Here is a 16,477-nt window from a genome sequence, read left to right as displayed (position 1 = left end):
ACTCACTCAGTATATGTATTACATCCATTCACTCACTTATTTTATTTCTGAAATGTATCCCTCTTCACAGAGCATTGGAAATACCACAGAGTTTCCCTTCCTTCAACTTGTTTACAAAAAGAATATTAAGAATGGTCAAAAAAAGTTTGTCTTTAATGAACTGCTACTGTATGAAAAAAATGTAACCATGTCAGAGCCTTTGCCCTTGCCATCCCGTCTTCCGGTGATGTTCTCCCTGTAGCTCTTCTCATCTCAGGCTACTTCTGCAGAGAAGTCTTTGTAACCCAGCATGCTGCTCCCCGCAGCAGCCCCAGCGCTGTATCACATCTCCCCTATTTATTTCCGTCATGGTGCTGATCAGAAATCACTCATTGGTTTGTGCATTCATTCTCTTTCTTCCTATGCCATGTAAACTCCTAAAGGCAGGGTTCTTATCTGTCTTATTCAAGTCAATTCCTGGAACAGTATGTGACAGAAACTGAGTTTAATAAATATCTGCTGTATGACTATCAAAAAATTAGAAACAATCTAAGTATCTAACAGGGAGAAATTGTCTCAAGAAGTTAAGATACACCTAACAATAGGAGAAAATACTATGCAGTCATTTTAAAACAATGATATAGAAGTATATTTATTGGCAAAGTAATGTGATAACACGCAAAACAGAGAAAGATAGTGAGTCAATTAAAGTCTAGATATTCTGTTGCTGAACCCCTTCTGTAAGGATGTTTCAGAAGATTGAACACGACAGGTTCCTGTTCCGATAAAATATTAGATAAATTAGATAAATATTAGATAAAATGTTAGATACATGTATTTGGAACTTTGGTAAATTTTACCTACTCCTGGAGTAACACATTTAAGAAACTATAGAACAGATCCAAGATGATATTTAAGCATTTAAGGAATCTGCAAACTAATCAATGATGGAAAGCAGGTGAGTGCTTGCTTGGGAAAAAGCAGGACAAGGAGGGCCAAGAGGCAGGGATTACAAATAGGCATGGGGACACTTTGGGGAGTGACAGATATGGTCATTATCTTGATCATGGTGGTTGTTTCACAGGGGTATACATGTCTAACTTATAAAACTGTACATTTTAAATATGTGCACTTTAAGAGATAATGAGTCAAAGTAAAAACTTAGAATAGTACATGGTACATGGCAAACATATGATAAACGTTAGCCCAGCTGCTACTTGTGCTACCACTATTTCTACTATATTACAATTATTATTATAATTGAGAAATTTAGACAGCATAAATCCACATCATTTACAGTAGCATCATCTAACCTAGCCTCACCTCTTGCAAATTCCTTCTGTCTGCGTTACAGTCAAACTACCCGAAGTTCTCTTCCAATGTGCTGTGCTCTCATACCTGCATTTATATGGGCTATGCTGTCCTCTGCCTTGCCTCCTCCGCTGCCCCCCCACTATTCCCAATCATCTAGCTAACTCTTAATCGTCTTTTTTAAAACTTCTGGAAAGTTTTCTCTAATGCTTCCAGGATGAATTTAATGCCATCCCTAGATGCTTCCTAGCACCCTGCCCTTAACTTTCAGCAGAGCACATATCCCATGGTATGATTTAGTATATATTTATTTGTCTAACTTCCCCTATCCTTCCACAAGCAACTTGAAGTCAGGGCTGTGTCATTTCTGTGCCTAGTCAATATGGCTACTGAAGGAATAAAATATATCAATAGTTAAGTTATCTTATTTATAAACAAACACTGATCAACTTGAAAAACACAAAGTAGCATACATTCTAAACAGCATTTATTAAAACTGAAAACGAGCAGAACCCTGTGGGGCCCCTGGGCACAGAAGTCTTTCTGTTCCCCGTTTTCTTGTTTGTAGGGAAGAGGATCCAGCCTCCATGACCTTCTCTGAGTTCCACAGGGCAGACTCAAACAGTTGCTAATCAAGGGAGGAGCAGCCAAGAAACTACCTGAGGCCAGGAACCAGAGAAGCACATCAAGATTCCCTGAGACCAGATTAGAGAAGTGCAGGCCCTGCACACACCCTAGTCTTGTCAGCAACCCCACCCTTGAACTATCGCTATAAAACACCTCATCACATCCTCCTGGGTGGGACACATAGTTTTCGAGGGCAGGAGCCCGCTGTGTCCCCCTTTGGCTGGCAAAGCAATAAAGCTATCCTTTTCTACTTCACCCAAAACTCTGTCTCCGAGATTCAATTCGGCACCAGTGCACAGAGGCCAAGCATTCGGCAAAAACCAATGCAAACCGTTACTCTTACAGATTTCATTATTTTGAGCACCAATACCAGCTTCTAAAAGATGGGGAAGTATTAGTGAACTACCAAAAGTAGATTGACTTTTTTGTCCAAGTAAAAATTTGTTAGGTCTCTTTGTACAGACCCTATTTACTTATCTTATTGTGCAAAGAAATATTATATTTAGATTTTAGAGATTGTTTTGAAATTCTAATAAACAATGTTTCCAAACAAGAAGGACCCATTTTTATCTTGAACCATTACTATTGTAGATATATTCTTCCAAAAAGATTATGCTGCCAGATGACATTAATAAAGCTCATGTTTTTAGTGTACTTTATTTATACTTCAGTAACTTAAACTTTACATTTAAAAGTACACAAATTCAATAAAAGAATTTATTTGGGTATAAAATAAAAAGAACAGAGACTCATTTTTGGTATTTTAAAAAATTTTGGTATTTTTTGTTTTATTGCAGGTTGAATCGTGCAAATACACTTGTTTCTGCATAACTATTTTAGAGAATGCAGATTATTTCATACTGAAGTTGCTGTTTGCCAAATCCCAAGCATTCTATAACGATTTGGTAATTAGTTATCACTATTCTTTTTGTGTCTATACCTATAAAGGAGAGCTTTCAAATCTTAGAAGAGTTTAACCTACAAATCCCTTTACCTGGGCTTCCCTGGTGGCGCAGTGGTTGAGAATCTGCCTGCCAATGCAGGGGACACAGGTTCGAGCCCTGGTCTGGGAAGATCCCACATGCCGCGGAGCAACGAGGCCCGTGAGCCACAATTACTGAGCCTGCGCGTCTGGAGCTTGTGCTCTGCAACAGGAGAGGCTGCGATAATGAGAGGCCCGTACACTGCGATGAAGAGCGGCCCCCACTTGCCGCAACTAGAGAAAGCCCTCACACAGAAATGAAGACCCAACACAGCCATAAAAAAAAAAAAAAAAAAAAAACCCTTTACCTTTATTTCTCCTACAATCTGTGGATATACCAGTGCAAACTAGTAACTCCAAACTCAAGAAGAAAACAAGAATAATATAACCAAAGATTTTTAAATTTTGGGCTTAAAAACATACAACATTTTGTTATTCTTGTAATAAGAAAATATTTACACTTAAAAGTAATACCACTATGAAAAGAGTATCTCTCCCCCATTAACTGCTCCAAAAGAGCTATTATCTTTGAGCATCCATAATCTTTTAATGCTACAATGGGCAAAACAAAATGTACCAGTTATTGCATATTAAAAAAATCACAGATGTTAACATGGTTAAAAACACAAAGATGGGGCTTCCCTGGTGGCGCAGTGGTTGAGAATCTGCCTGCCAATGCAGGGGACACGGGTTCGAGCCCTGGTCTGGGAGGATCCCACATGCCGTGGAGCAACTAGGCCCATGAGCCACAATTACTGAGCCTGCGCGTCTGGAGAGGCCACGATAATGAGAGGCCCCGCGCACCGCAATGAAGAGTGGCCCCCACTTGCCACAACTGGAGAAAGCCCTCGCACAGAAACGAAGACCCAACACAGCCATAAATAAATAAAATAGTGTTTAAATAAATAAAAAAATAAAAATAAAAAGCTAGCTTGTGTATCACCTGCTCTTTAAAAAAAAAAAAAAACACAAAGATGGAATATTAGAAAAATAAGGCTTCATGGTGAAAAAAGGCTTCCAGCTAAAGCAACACTGGTATAATGAGAATAAGTCAATTAAAGGAAATAAAGCTATACATAAAGTAATAGTTCTGGAATAAAAAGAAATTTCAAATAACTAGAAAGAAAATTTTTCTTAAAGGAATGTTTGGATCTTATCAAATTTAATTTAATCTCACCCTCAACACATTCCCTTATTTAATCCTAAAGTAAAATTTATATAATGAAGTATCACATTCAACACTAAATTACTTAAAAAGAAACCTACTGCATAGCATAGGAAACTATATACAATATCTTGTAATTACCTATAATGGAAAAGAATCTTTAAAAGAAAAAAATACATATATATATATATATATACACACACATATATATATGACTGAATCACTTTGCTGTACATCCAAAACATTGTAAATCAACTTTACTTCAGTTAAAAAAAAGAAAAAAAAAGAAATTACTTAAGAGCAAGCTTCATCATATCTGCATTATTTATTTGGTTCTTATAAAATTCCAGTGATCATAAATGGTATCGAGAAAGTATTTTAAAAAGCTATCTATAAAGGGGCGGTGTCAAGATGGCGTACTAAGAGGACGTGGAATTCGTGCCCCCTCATGACTAGGGCACCTACCAGGCACCGGTGGGGGACCACGGAAACCTAAGGGGACTGGAGGAACCCCAGTGACCAGACTGGGGTTCTGTTTTACCTTGTTGATTCACTGTTGTTGATTCTTTTATATTTTTATTTTTCCTAATAAATCTTTTATTTTTCTAATTTTATTTTATTCTTTATACTTTGTTATTGTTCTCTCTTTTTGGCTTATTTCCCCACCCCACCCTTTTTTTTTCTTTCTTTTTTCTGTTGTGCTTTTATTTTACTTTGTTGCAGTTATTTCAATTATAGTTTTATTTTTACTAATATATATTTTATCTTTCTACTTTTATTTTCTTTTTTATTTTTTGATATTATACTGCTCCTTTTTTTCTTTCTTTTTCATTTATTTATTTTTTTAACCATGCCACGAAGCTTGCGGGATCTTGGTTCCCAGGCTGGAGGTCAGGCCTGAGCTCCTGGGGTGGGAGCTCTGAGTCCAAATTGCTGGAATAACAGAGAATCTCAGACCCCAGAGAATATCAGTTGGAGTGAGGCCTACCAGAGGTCCTCATCTCAGCAACAAGACCTGTCTCTATCCAACTGCCTGCAAGCTCCACTGCTGTACATCTCAGGCCACACAACCAGTAAGACAGGAATACAGCACCACCCATCAAAAAAAAAAATGAAATGACAAAAAATATGTCACAGACGAAGGAGCAAGGCAAAAACCTACAAGACCAAATAAATGAAGACAAAATAGGCAACCTACCTGAAAAAGAATTCAGATGACAGTAATGACAGTAATGACAGTAAAGATGGGCCAAAATCTCGGAAACAGAATGGAGAAAATAAAAGAAACATTTAACAAGGATCTAGAAGAACTAAAAAGCAAACAAACAATGATGAACAACATAATTACTGAAATTAAAAATACTCTAGAAGGAATCAATAACAGAATAACTGAGGCAGAAGAATGGATAACTGAGCTGGGAGATAAAATAATGGAAATAACTGCCAGGGGGCAGAATAAAGAAAAAAGAATGAAAAGAATTGAGGACAGTCTCAGAGACCTCTGGGACAACATTAAACGCACCAACATTCAACTTATAGGGGTCTCAGAAGAAGAGAAAAAGAAAGGGTCTGAGAAAATATTTGAAGAGATTATAGCTGAAAAGTTCCCTAACATGGGGAAGGAAATAGTCAATCAAGTCCAGGAAGCACAAAGAGTACCATAAAGGATAAACCCAAAGAGAAACACACCGAGACACATATTAATCAAACTATCAAAAATTAAATACAAAGAAAAAATATTAAAAGCAGCAAGAGGAAAGCAACAAATAACATACAACAGAAGCCCCATAAGGTTAACAGCTGATCTTTCAGCAGAAACTCTGCAAGCCAGAAGGAAGTGGCAGGACATATTTAAAGTGATGAAAGGGAAGAACCAACAACCAAGATTACTCTACCCAGCAAGGATCTCATTCAGATTTGACGGAGAAATTAAAAACTTTACAAACAAGCAAAAGTTAAGAGAATTCAGCACCATCAAACCAGCTTTACAACAAATGCTAAAGGAACTTCTCTAGGAAACACAAGAGAAGGGAAAGACATACAATAACAAACCCAAAACAATTAAGAAAATGGTAATAGGAACATACATATCGATAACTGCCTTAAATGTAAATGGATTAAATGCTCCAACCAAAAGACACAGACTGGCTGAATGGATACAAAAACAAGACCCATATATATGCTGTCTACAAGAGACCCACTTCAGACCTAGGGACACATACAAACTGAAAGTGAGGGGATGGAAAAAGATATTCCATGCAAATGGAAATCAAAGAAAGCTGGAGTATCAAGTCTCATATCAGACAAAATAGACTTTAAAATAAAGTCTATTACAAGAGACAAAGAAGGACACTACATAATGATCAAGGGATCAATCCAAGAAGAAGATATAACAATTGTAAATATTTATGCACCCAACATAGGAGCACCTCCATACATAAGGCAAATGCTACCAGCCATAAAAGGGGAAATCGACACTAACAATCATATTAGGGGACTTTAACACCCCATTTTCACCAATGGACAGATCATCCAAAATGAAAATAAATAAGGAAACACAAGCTTTAAATGACACATTAAACAGATGGACCTAATTGATATTTATAGGACATTCCATCCAAAAACAACAGAATACACTTTCTTCTCAAGTGCTCATGGAACATTCTCTAGGACAGACCATATCTTGGGCCACAAATCAAGCCTTGGTAAATTTAAGAAAATTGAAATCATAACAAGTGTCTTTTCCGACCACACTGCTATGAGACTAGATATCAATTACAGGAAAAAAACTATAAGAAATACAAACAAATGGAGGCTAAACAACACGCTACTAGATAACCAAGAGATCACTGAAGAAATCAAAGAGGAAATCAAAAAAATACCTAGAAACAAATGACAATGAAAACACAACGACCCAAAACCTATGGGATGCAGCAAAAGCAGTTCTAAGAGGGAAGTTTATAGCAATACAATCCTACCTCAAGAAAGAAGAAACATCTCAAATAAACAACATAACCTTACACCTAAAGCAATTAGAGAAAGAAGAACAAAAAAACCCCGAAGTTAGCAGAAGGAAAGAAATCATAAAGATCAGATCAGAAATAAATGAAAAAGAAATGAAGGAAAAAATAGCAAAGATCATTAAAACTAAAGGCTGGTTCTTTGAGAAGATAAAATTAATAAACCATTAGCCAGACTCATAAAGAAAAAAGGGAGAAGACAAATCAACGGAAGTAGAAATGAAAAAGGAGAAGTAACAACTGACACTGCAGAAATACAAAGGACCATGAGAGATTACTACAAGCAACTATATGCCAATAAAATGGACAACCTGGAAGAAATGGACAAATTCTTAGAAAAGCACAACCTTCCGAGACTGAACCAGGAAGAAATAGAAAATATAAACAGACCAGTCACAAGCATGGAAATTGAAACTGTGATTAAAAAGCTTCCAACAAACAAACGCCCAGGACCAGATGGCTTCACAGGTGAATTCTATCAAACATTTAGAGAAGAGCTAACACCTATCCTTCTCAAACTCTTCCAAAATATAGCAGAGGGAGGAACACTCCGAAACACATTCTACGAGGCCACCATTACCCTGATACCAAAACCAGACAATGATGTCACAAAAAAAGAAAACTACAGGCTACTATCTCTGATGAACATAGATGCAAAAATCCTCAACAAAATACTAGCAAACAGGATCCAACAGCACATTAAAAGGATCCCATACCACGATCAAGTGGGGTTTATCCCAGGAATGCAAGGATTCTTCAATATACGCAAGTCAATCAATGTGATACACCATATTAACAAATTGGAGGATAAAAACCATATGATAATCTCAATAGATGTAGAAAAAGCTTTTGACAAAATTCAAAACCCATTTATGATAAAAACTCTCCAGAAAGTAGGCATAGAGGGAACCTACCTCAACATTAATATAGGCCATATATGACAAACCCACAGCCAACATCATTCTCAATGATGAAAAACTGAAACCATTTACTCTAAGATCAGAAACAAGACAAGGTTGTCCACTCTCACCGCTATTATTCAACACAGTTTTGGAAGTTTTAGCCACAGCAATCAGAGAAGAAAAAGAAATAAAAGGAATCCAACTCGGAAAAGAAGTAAAACTGTCACTTTGCATATGACATGACACTATACATAGAGAATCCTAAAGATGTTACCAGAAAACTACTAGAGCTAATCAGTGAATTTGGTAAAGTAGCAGGATACAAAATTAATGCACAGAAATCTCTTGCATTCCTATACACTAATGATGAAAAACCTGAAAGAGAAATTAAGGAAACACTCCCATTTACCACTGCAACAAAAAGAATAAAATACCTAGGAATAAACCTACCTAAGGAGACAAAAGACCTGTATGCAGAAAACTATAAGACACTGATGAAAAAAATTAAAGATGATACAAACAGATGGCGAGATATACCACGTTCTTGGACTGGAAGAATCAACATTGTGAAAATGACTATAATTCCCAAAGCAATCTACACATTCAGTGCAATCCCCATCATACTACCAATGGCATTTTTCACAGAACTAGAACAAAAAATTGCACAATTTGTATGGAAACACAAAAGACCCCGAATAGCCAAAGCAATCTTGAGAAAGAAAAACGGAGCTGGAGGAATCAGGCTTCCTGACTTCAGACTATACTACAAAGCTACAGTAATCAAGACAGCATTGTACTGGCACAAAAACAGAAATATAAATCAATGGAACAGGATAGAAAGCCCAGAGATAAACCCACGCACGTATGGTCACCTTATCTTTGATAAAGGAGGCAAGAATATACAATGGAGAAAAGACAGCCTCTTCAATAAGTAGTGCTGGGAAAACTGGATAGCTACATGTAAAAGAATGAAACTAGAACACTTCCTTACACCATACACAAAAATAAACTCAAAATGGATTAAAGACCTAAATGTAAGGCCAGACACTATAAAACTCTTAGAGGAAAACATACGAAGAACACTCTATGACATAAATCACAGCAAGATCTTTTTTGACCCATCTCCTAGAGAAATGGAAATAAAAACAAAAACAAATGGGACTAATGAAACTTAAAAGCTTTTGCACAGCAAAGGAAGCCATAAACAAGACGAAATGGCAACCCTCAGAATTGGAGAAAATATTTGCAAACAGTGTAACTGACAAAGGATTAATCTCCAAAATATATAAGCAGCTCATGCAGCTCAATATGAAAAAAACAAACAACCCAATCCAAAAATGGGCAGAAGACCTAAATAGACATTTCTCCAAAGAAGATATACAGATTGCCAACAAACACATGAAAACATGCTCGACATCACTAATCATTACAGAAATGCAAATCAAAACTACAATGAAGTATCACCTCACACTGGTCAGAATGGCCATCACCAAAAAATCTACAAACAATAAATGCTGGAAAGGGTGTGGAGAAAAAGGAACCCTCTTGCGCTGTTGGTGGGAATGTAAATTGATACAGCCACTATGAAGAACAGTATGGAGGTTCCTTAAAAAACTAAAACTAGAACTACCATATGACCCAGCAATCCCACTAATGGGCAGATGCCCTGAGAAAACCATAGTTCAAAAAGAGTCATGTAACACAGTGTTCATTGCAGCACTATTTACAATAGCCAGGACATGGAAGCAACCTAAGTGTCCATCGACAGATGAATGGATAAAGAAGATGTGGCACATATCTACAATGGAAAATTACTCAAGCATAAAAAGAAAAGAAATTGAGTTATTTGTAGTGAGGTGGATAGACCTAGAATCTGTCATATGAGTGAGTTAAGTCAGAAAGAGAAAAACAAATACTGTATGTTAACACATATATATGGAATCTAAAAAAAAATGGTTCTGAAGAACCTAGGGTCAGGACAGGAATAAAGATGCAGACATAGAGAATGGACTTGAGGACTCAGGGAAGGGGAAGGGTAAGCTGGGACAAAGTGAGAGAGTAGCACTGACATATATACACTACCAAATGTAAAACAGATAGCTAGTGGGAAGCAGCTGCATAGCACACGGAGATCATCTCGGTGCTTTGTGACCACCTAGAGGGGTGGGATAGGGAGGGTGGAAGAGAGACACAAGAGGGAGGGGATGTGGGGATATACGTATGCACATAGCTGATTCACTTTGCTATACAGCAGAAAGTAACACACCATTGTAAAGCAATTATACTCCAATAAAGATGTTAAAAAAAAAAGCTATCTATAAATATACTACCACTGCTTTTCATGACCATGAAGAATGATTAAATAAGATTATAAGAAAAATAGTTTTAGGCTCTACCTGTAACTATTTTCATACCAGTCAACACTGCATTCTCCATTTAAGAATTTTTTAAATGGCAGTAATCATTTTAATTGAATACCAAAATTCCTTAACCTTGGATTCTTAGTAAAAATTAAAACTTAATTAAAAACATTTAAATGTTTTAAGTTCACAAACACGGTAATTTTACATATTAGATTAGATTAAGTTGATAAAACATCAAAATCCTTCACATTTAGATAGCTTAAATGCAAGTAAGATAGGGATAAAAATATTTGAATGCTTGAAGAGATATAAGAACTTTCAGTTAAAGGTAATGTATTTGGCATGTCCTCTTAACTCCTCTCACTCCAAGATCCCATTAAAAGATAGTAAAGGGATTTTTAAAGCCATAAACCCAACAGAATAAAGAGAATGGAAGAAAATTCAGAAGCAGATGAATGAGGAGTGACAGACTTAACAATCTTGAGAAAGTTGTATCTTAAGCCAACAGTCAAAAAACTTGTTGAATTAATGAACATCCAAAGGTTGTAATAATAAAGTTACTTAAAGATTTTTACACTAAGAAGTAAAGTCAAATGTAAAAATTACATTTGCAAATTTATAGAATCTCAGCCTCAAACTGAAAGGTTCTCTTTGACTGAAATTAATTAATAGATTGGAGTAGCAGTGGTTGGAGAAAGGGAGCTCCTGGCAGGGAACTAACATTCACTAACCAGAGTCACTCACTATACAGAGCTTTATATGGAGCTTTATAACCTAGAGCTTTATTTTGTAGGAAAAAAAAATCATAATATACAAACCAACATGTTACTATGTGCTGCAATAAGTCAAAAAAATTAACTTAGACCATATGACATGACAGCTCACCTGACACATATCACAGGAAGCTAAAAAGTCACTCATTAAGCCAAATATTTAAAATATATTTACTATTCAAAATCATCATAGAATAAACTGTTCAAAGAAATGGTATTTCTCCTTCCCTCAGGCCAGGACTACCGCATCCATCTCTTTATAGCTTCCTCTGCCACCAGTCTTTCTCCGTTCTAAGCCATTTCCCACAATTTCTCCAGTATCATCTTCCTGAAATATAAACCTGACCATGACACTCCTCTGATTAAAAACTTTCATGGCGGGCTTCCCTGGTGGCGCAGTGGTTGAGAATCTGCCTGCCAATGCAGGGGATATGGGTTCAAGCCCTGGTCTGGGAAGATCCCACATGCCGCGGAGCAACTACGCCCGTGAGCCACAACTGCTGAGCCTGCGCGTCTGGAGCATGTGCTCCGCAACAAGAGAGGCCGCGACAGTGAGAGGCCCGCGCACCGCGATGAAGAGTGGCCCCCGCTCGCCGCAACTAGAGAAAGCCCTCGCACAGAAACGAAGACCCAACACAGCCATAAATAAATAAATAAATAAATAAATAAATAAAAAGGAAAAAAAAAACTTTCATGGCTTCTGATGTTTAAAGGGTAAAGTCCAAACTCCAGAACAAGACACTCAAAGCCTTTTTTTTTTGGCCACACTGCATGGCTTGTGGGATCTTAGTTCCCCAACCAGGGATCGAACCCAGGCCCCACAACATTGAAATCGCCGAGTCCTAACCACTAGACTGCCAGGGAATTCTTTCTCAAAGCCTTTTATAATCTGACCACAGCCTACCTCTGCAATCACTTTTCATGTACTGCCACCTTTCTTCCTACACCATAGGCTAAATTATCCACCATTTTCTCAACACTGCACATATGCTCTTTCACATCCTATGCTTTTGCACATGCTGTTCCCTGTAATGCCCTAAATCTCTAATCTGTTCATGCTTAAAAACCTAGTGCAAATGTCCCCTCATCCAACAAGTTTTCCCTCACATCCAAAGGCTGACTAAATCAGTCCCTTTTCTCTGCTCTCATAGCACTTTACTACAGTTCTGTAACAGTGCTGTAGCACAAATTGGCCTACCATTTATTACTTATTTTCTTCTAACCAACATGAACTGTGATCTCCATCGTTATTTCCAGAGAACTTCATTACTTACTTAACAGCAAGTAAATTTTGAATAAATGTTTGTTAACTGCAAAAATTTCATGTATATAGTATTTTAAACTGTTACTTCTATTTATGACCTTATAACACTGAGTTCCAGTTAAGGTTAACAGAAACATAATTCCCACCAACCCCACAGTGAAAATTCCTCTTTGATCTCTGGTGGGTAACAACATGGAAAGAATAAGATTAGCTTTGCTAGCTAGAAAGCAGAGCTTTCAGAAACTTTAAATTTGCTCAGTGAAGGGCTAATACAGAAGCAAAGTACTACAGTAAATAAAGCATGATTTCTTGAGCCAGAATATTTGGGTTCAAAGTCAGGTCACTAGCTGAGTGTCCTTGGGTAAATGTCTTAATCTCGTGACAATTTCCCTATCCATAAAACAATGATGATAACAACAAATATGTTACAGTATAAAGCAAGGCCTCCAGAGTCAGTAGATCCCTTAACCTCTCTGGTGACAATTTCCCTACCTGTTAAAGAAGATTTAAACTGGATGATAAACTCAGAGAGTTTTAAGGCTTAAATAAGGGCAGGCATGTGAAAGTATTATTTAAACAAAGGCTATCATCAAATGTAAATAGTTTTCATAAGCATTAGCAACTATGGTAAATGGAAAGATTACAGCTAGGAGGAAGGTATGGGGAGGGGTGCTAAGGGTAATAATCAGGCTCCGCACCAGCTCATGCTGGCGGCTGTGGTTCCAACACCACCTTCTCCTGAAAGAAGTAGTTCCTATTCCAAAATCAACACTTATAGAGGTTCAGGTAGAAGGCAAACATTTTTTGGAGGGATAGGAAAAGATATGCATTTATTCATAAAACATTTATTGAACATCCACTGTGTGCCCAGCACTAGTAATGACAGCTCAAGTCTACTGTCCTAAGTAGTGACTACACTATCTTGAGTGTGTGTTTTCATAAAGATGAAAACACAAGAAAAGTCAATTTCTTATCCAAGTTAACTACAGAGCTAATTGCTAGCTCTATACTCACAGAAGAACATTGACTATTCAACTCCAGCTACATGGAACTTGTAACTATTAATAGTATGCAGAGATTTAATCTATAAGAGTAGGTACATTAACCTACAAGTTTCACAAGAATTTTTAAATGAAACATACTCACCCAAGGCAGGGTATCCAAGGTAAAATCGATCTGCTCCCAACCATCCAAGAAAAAGAGACAGTGCAACCGCCACCTTGTATGAATAGCCATTTCTGCACAGAATTGGAACATGAATGTCACATTCATATATTTCCAACATGTAAACATTTTAGAAAATAAAACTGTAAATTATTATTATTTGTTAACTGGTTCATTCATCCACTCAATTAATGCTTTTTGGGTGGCTACTGAGTGCCAGGCACTATCTTAGGCTATTGGAATATATTACTGAACACAAGAGACAAAGATCCCTGACCCCTAAAGAGCTTATAATCTAGAGTATGCCATACCTCTGAGGGAAGAGTGTCCCAGCCAAAAAAATTGCTGTTGCAAAGGCAGCATACCTGACAGTGCAGCAGGAGTGGAGTAAGAGAGGGGAAGAATAGTAGGAGACGAGGTCAGAGAGATAATAGGGGGCAAAGAAGGCAAATCACGCAAGGCCTTGAATATCATCGTTAAGTAAAAACTCTGTCTTTTACTCTGAGAGATATGTGAAACTACTGCAGAGGTAAGTAGAGGTGTGGAGTGTGATCTAATTTAGATTTTAAAATAATCACTCTAGCTGCTGTGCTGAAGATAGACTGTAGGGGAGCATTTGTGAGCTACTGTCACAATAATGTACAATAAACCTTTCCAGATCAAGCAGAGAAGAAACTATGAAGGAACTAACAGTGAGGAAGAAGTAAAACCAAAAGAGTGTGGTATCTTGGAAAGTCAAGTGAAGACAGTGTATTAAGAACAGAGTGATCAACTGTGCCAAATGTGACTGATGAATGACATAAGAATGCCTGAGAATTTACTACTAAATTTAACCAAGAGGAGATCTTTAGTGGCCTCAGCAAGAGCAATTCTGATAACGATGAGGGCAAAAGACAGAACAGAACAGGCTTAAGAAAGACTGGAAGGGCCATAGTGGTACCTGTGACTCTGCTCTCCCCCACAGCACACCCAAACCTGGCTCCTTCCCCCCATTCCTCCCCCTGCCCTCACCGCTACAGCAGTGCCCACAACCCAGGCAACCCCACATATGGCAGAGGGACCCGCCATCTCAAGGCACCAGTAACCCCAGAGGAACAAGCAGCGATGATGAGGGCACTGACGACGTCTCTGGCAAAGGTGATAGAGGGTGGAAAGTGCCAATTCTCAAATATAGCCAGAAGGACTCAGGTAAGATAAACTAAGCTTTAACTTATGCTATAGCGCCACCTACTGAAAAACAAAAGAAAGGACTCTAATTACCAACCTGTTGAACTGTTAGAATCAAAGTAAATAAAGGTTTACCTAATAAGAAAGGTATTCACTACTTCAAATGAGCCAGCAAAGGAACAACTCACCAAGCACTATGAAAAAACACAGTAACACAGTATCAGAAAAAGAAAATGACAGTTCTCCAGAAACTAAACTTAAAGTCACAGAAGACTGTGGTCTAACTGACAGAGAATTCAAAACAGGTATCAGGAAGAAACTCAACAAGCTATATATAAGAAAACAGAAAGACGGTTCAGTGAACTAAGGAATAAAATTAATGAACAGAAGGAATACTTTATCAAAGAGATTGAAACTCTAAAAAAGAACCAAACAGAAGTTATGGAGCTGAAGAACTCAATAAACGACATGAAGAATGGCATTAGAAAGCACTGGAAATAGAGTAGAACATATGGAAGACAGAATTAGCAAACTCAAAGACAGAAATTGAGAAACGATTCAGGTAAAAGAGGAGAGAGCTAAGATTTTTGTTTTAACTGAAGAAACTCTACAAGAACTATCCAACTCCATTAGAAAGGCAACATAAGGACAATGCATATCCCAGAAAGAAAAGAGAGGCAGAAGGGAACAGAGAGCCTATTTAAGGAAATAATAGCTGAGAACTTCCCAAATCTGGGAATGGAACTAGATATACGAGCCCATGAAGCTAATAGAACACCTACTTATCTCAAAACAAGAAGACCTTCTCCAAGACACATTATATTAAAACTGTCAAAAGCCAATGACAAAGAAAGAATTTTAAAGGCAGCCAGGAAAAAAAGAAAAAGAAGACAATAACCTACAAAGGTATCCACATGAGGCTATCAGCAGATTTCTCAGCAGAAACTCTACAGGCCAGAAGAGAGTGGAATGACAAACTCAGAATATTGAAAGATGAAAACTGTCAGCCAAGAATACTCTATACAGCAAAGGTATCACTCAGACAGAAAGGAGAAATAAAGGCATTCCCAGACAAAAAAAAGTTGAGGCGTTTATCACCACTAGACCTGCCTAACAAAAAATGTTGACAGCAGCTCTTCTACCTGTAATGAAAAGGCAAAAGTACACAAAACTTTGAGTAAGGTAATAAATAGACAGAATCAGAAAATTGCAACTGTATATCAGAATAGGTTGTTAAACACTTAATTACAGCAAAGGTTAAAGGGTGAAAAAAAGCACTAAAAATAACTACAGCTATGTCAATTTGGTAACAAACTCACAGCATTTTGTGTTGAGACATATTTGTGACAACAAAAACATAAAAGGAGAAGAGGAAAAGGAAGGAACCCGTACAGGCATATTAGGATAAGATACTACCAGCAGAAAAAGGACTATTTTATCTTTAAAACATTTATACAAACCTCATGATAACCACAAAACAAAAATCTAGTGCAGAGACACAAAACATAAAAAAAGAGAAAACTGAGAAAAACATAGAAAACCACCAAACTAAAACAGCAGACAGAAATGCAAGGAAAAAGAAACAATGGAACTATAGAACAACCAGAAAAGAAAAGATAAAATGTCAATACCAAGTCCTCATATATCAATAATCACACTAAACGGGGACTTTCCTGGTGGTCCAGTGGTTAAGACTCCACGTTTCCACTTCAGGGGGCATGGGTTTGATCCCAGGTTGGGGAACTAAGATCACACATGCT

The 16,477-nt window shown here is 37.3% G+C and overlaps 1 protein-coding gene across 6 annotated transcripts in view; it reads right to left on the bottom strand.

Moving 5' to 3' along the window:
* The window catches only part of TM2D1 (TM2 domain containing 1), a 141,545-nt gene that overhangs the window by 105,245 nt on the left and 19,823 nt on the right, over positions 1 to 16,477 (bottom strand). For all 6 annotated transcript variants that reach the window (XR_014235457.1, XR_014235458.1, XM_082359348.1 and 3 more), the window contains exon 4: positions 13,533 to 13,624. Coding sequence is in view for 4 of the 6 variants with exons in the window: in XM_082359348.1 (XP_082215474.1) it covers positions 13,533 to 13,624 (92 nt within the window). In the remaining 2 variants the exon portion in view is untranslated. The remainder of the gene's footprint in view (positions 1 to 13,532; positions 13,625 to 16,477) is intronic.

This window comes from Balaenoptera borealis, assembly GCF_965194805.1.
Source record: "Balaenoptera borealis genome assembly, chromosome: 1".
Classification (NCBI taxonomy): Eukaryota; Metazoa; Chordata; class Mammalia; order Artiodactyla; family Balaenopteridae; genus Balaenoptera; species Balaenoptera borealis.
The sequence above is the reverse complement of the archived record's forward strand: the minus strand, read 5'-3'. Positions and strand labels throughout refer to the sequence as shown.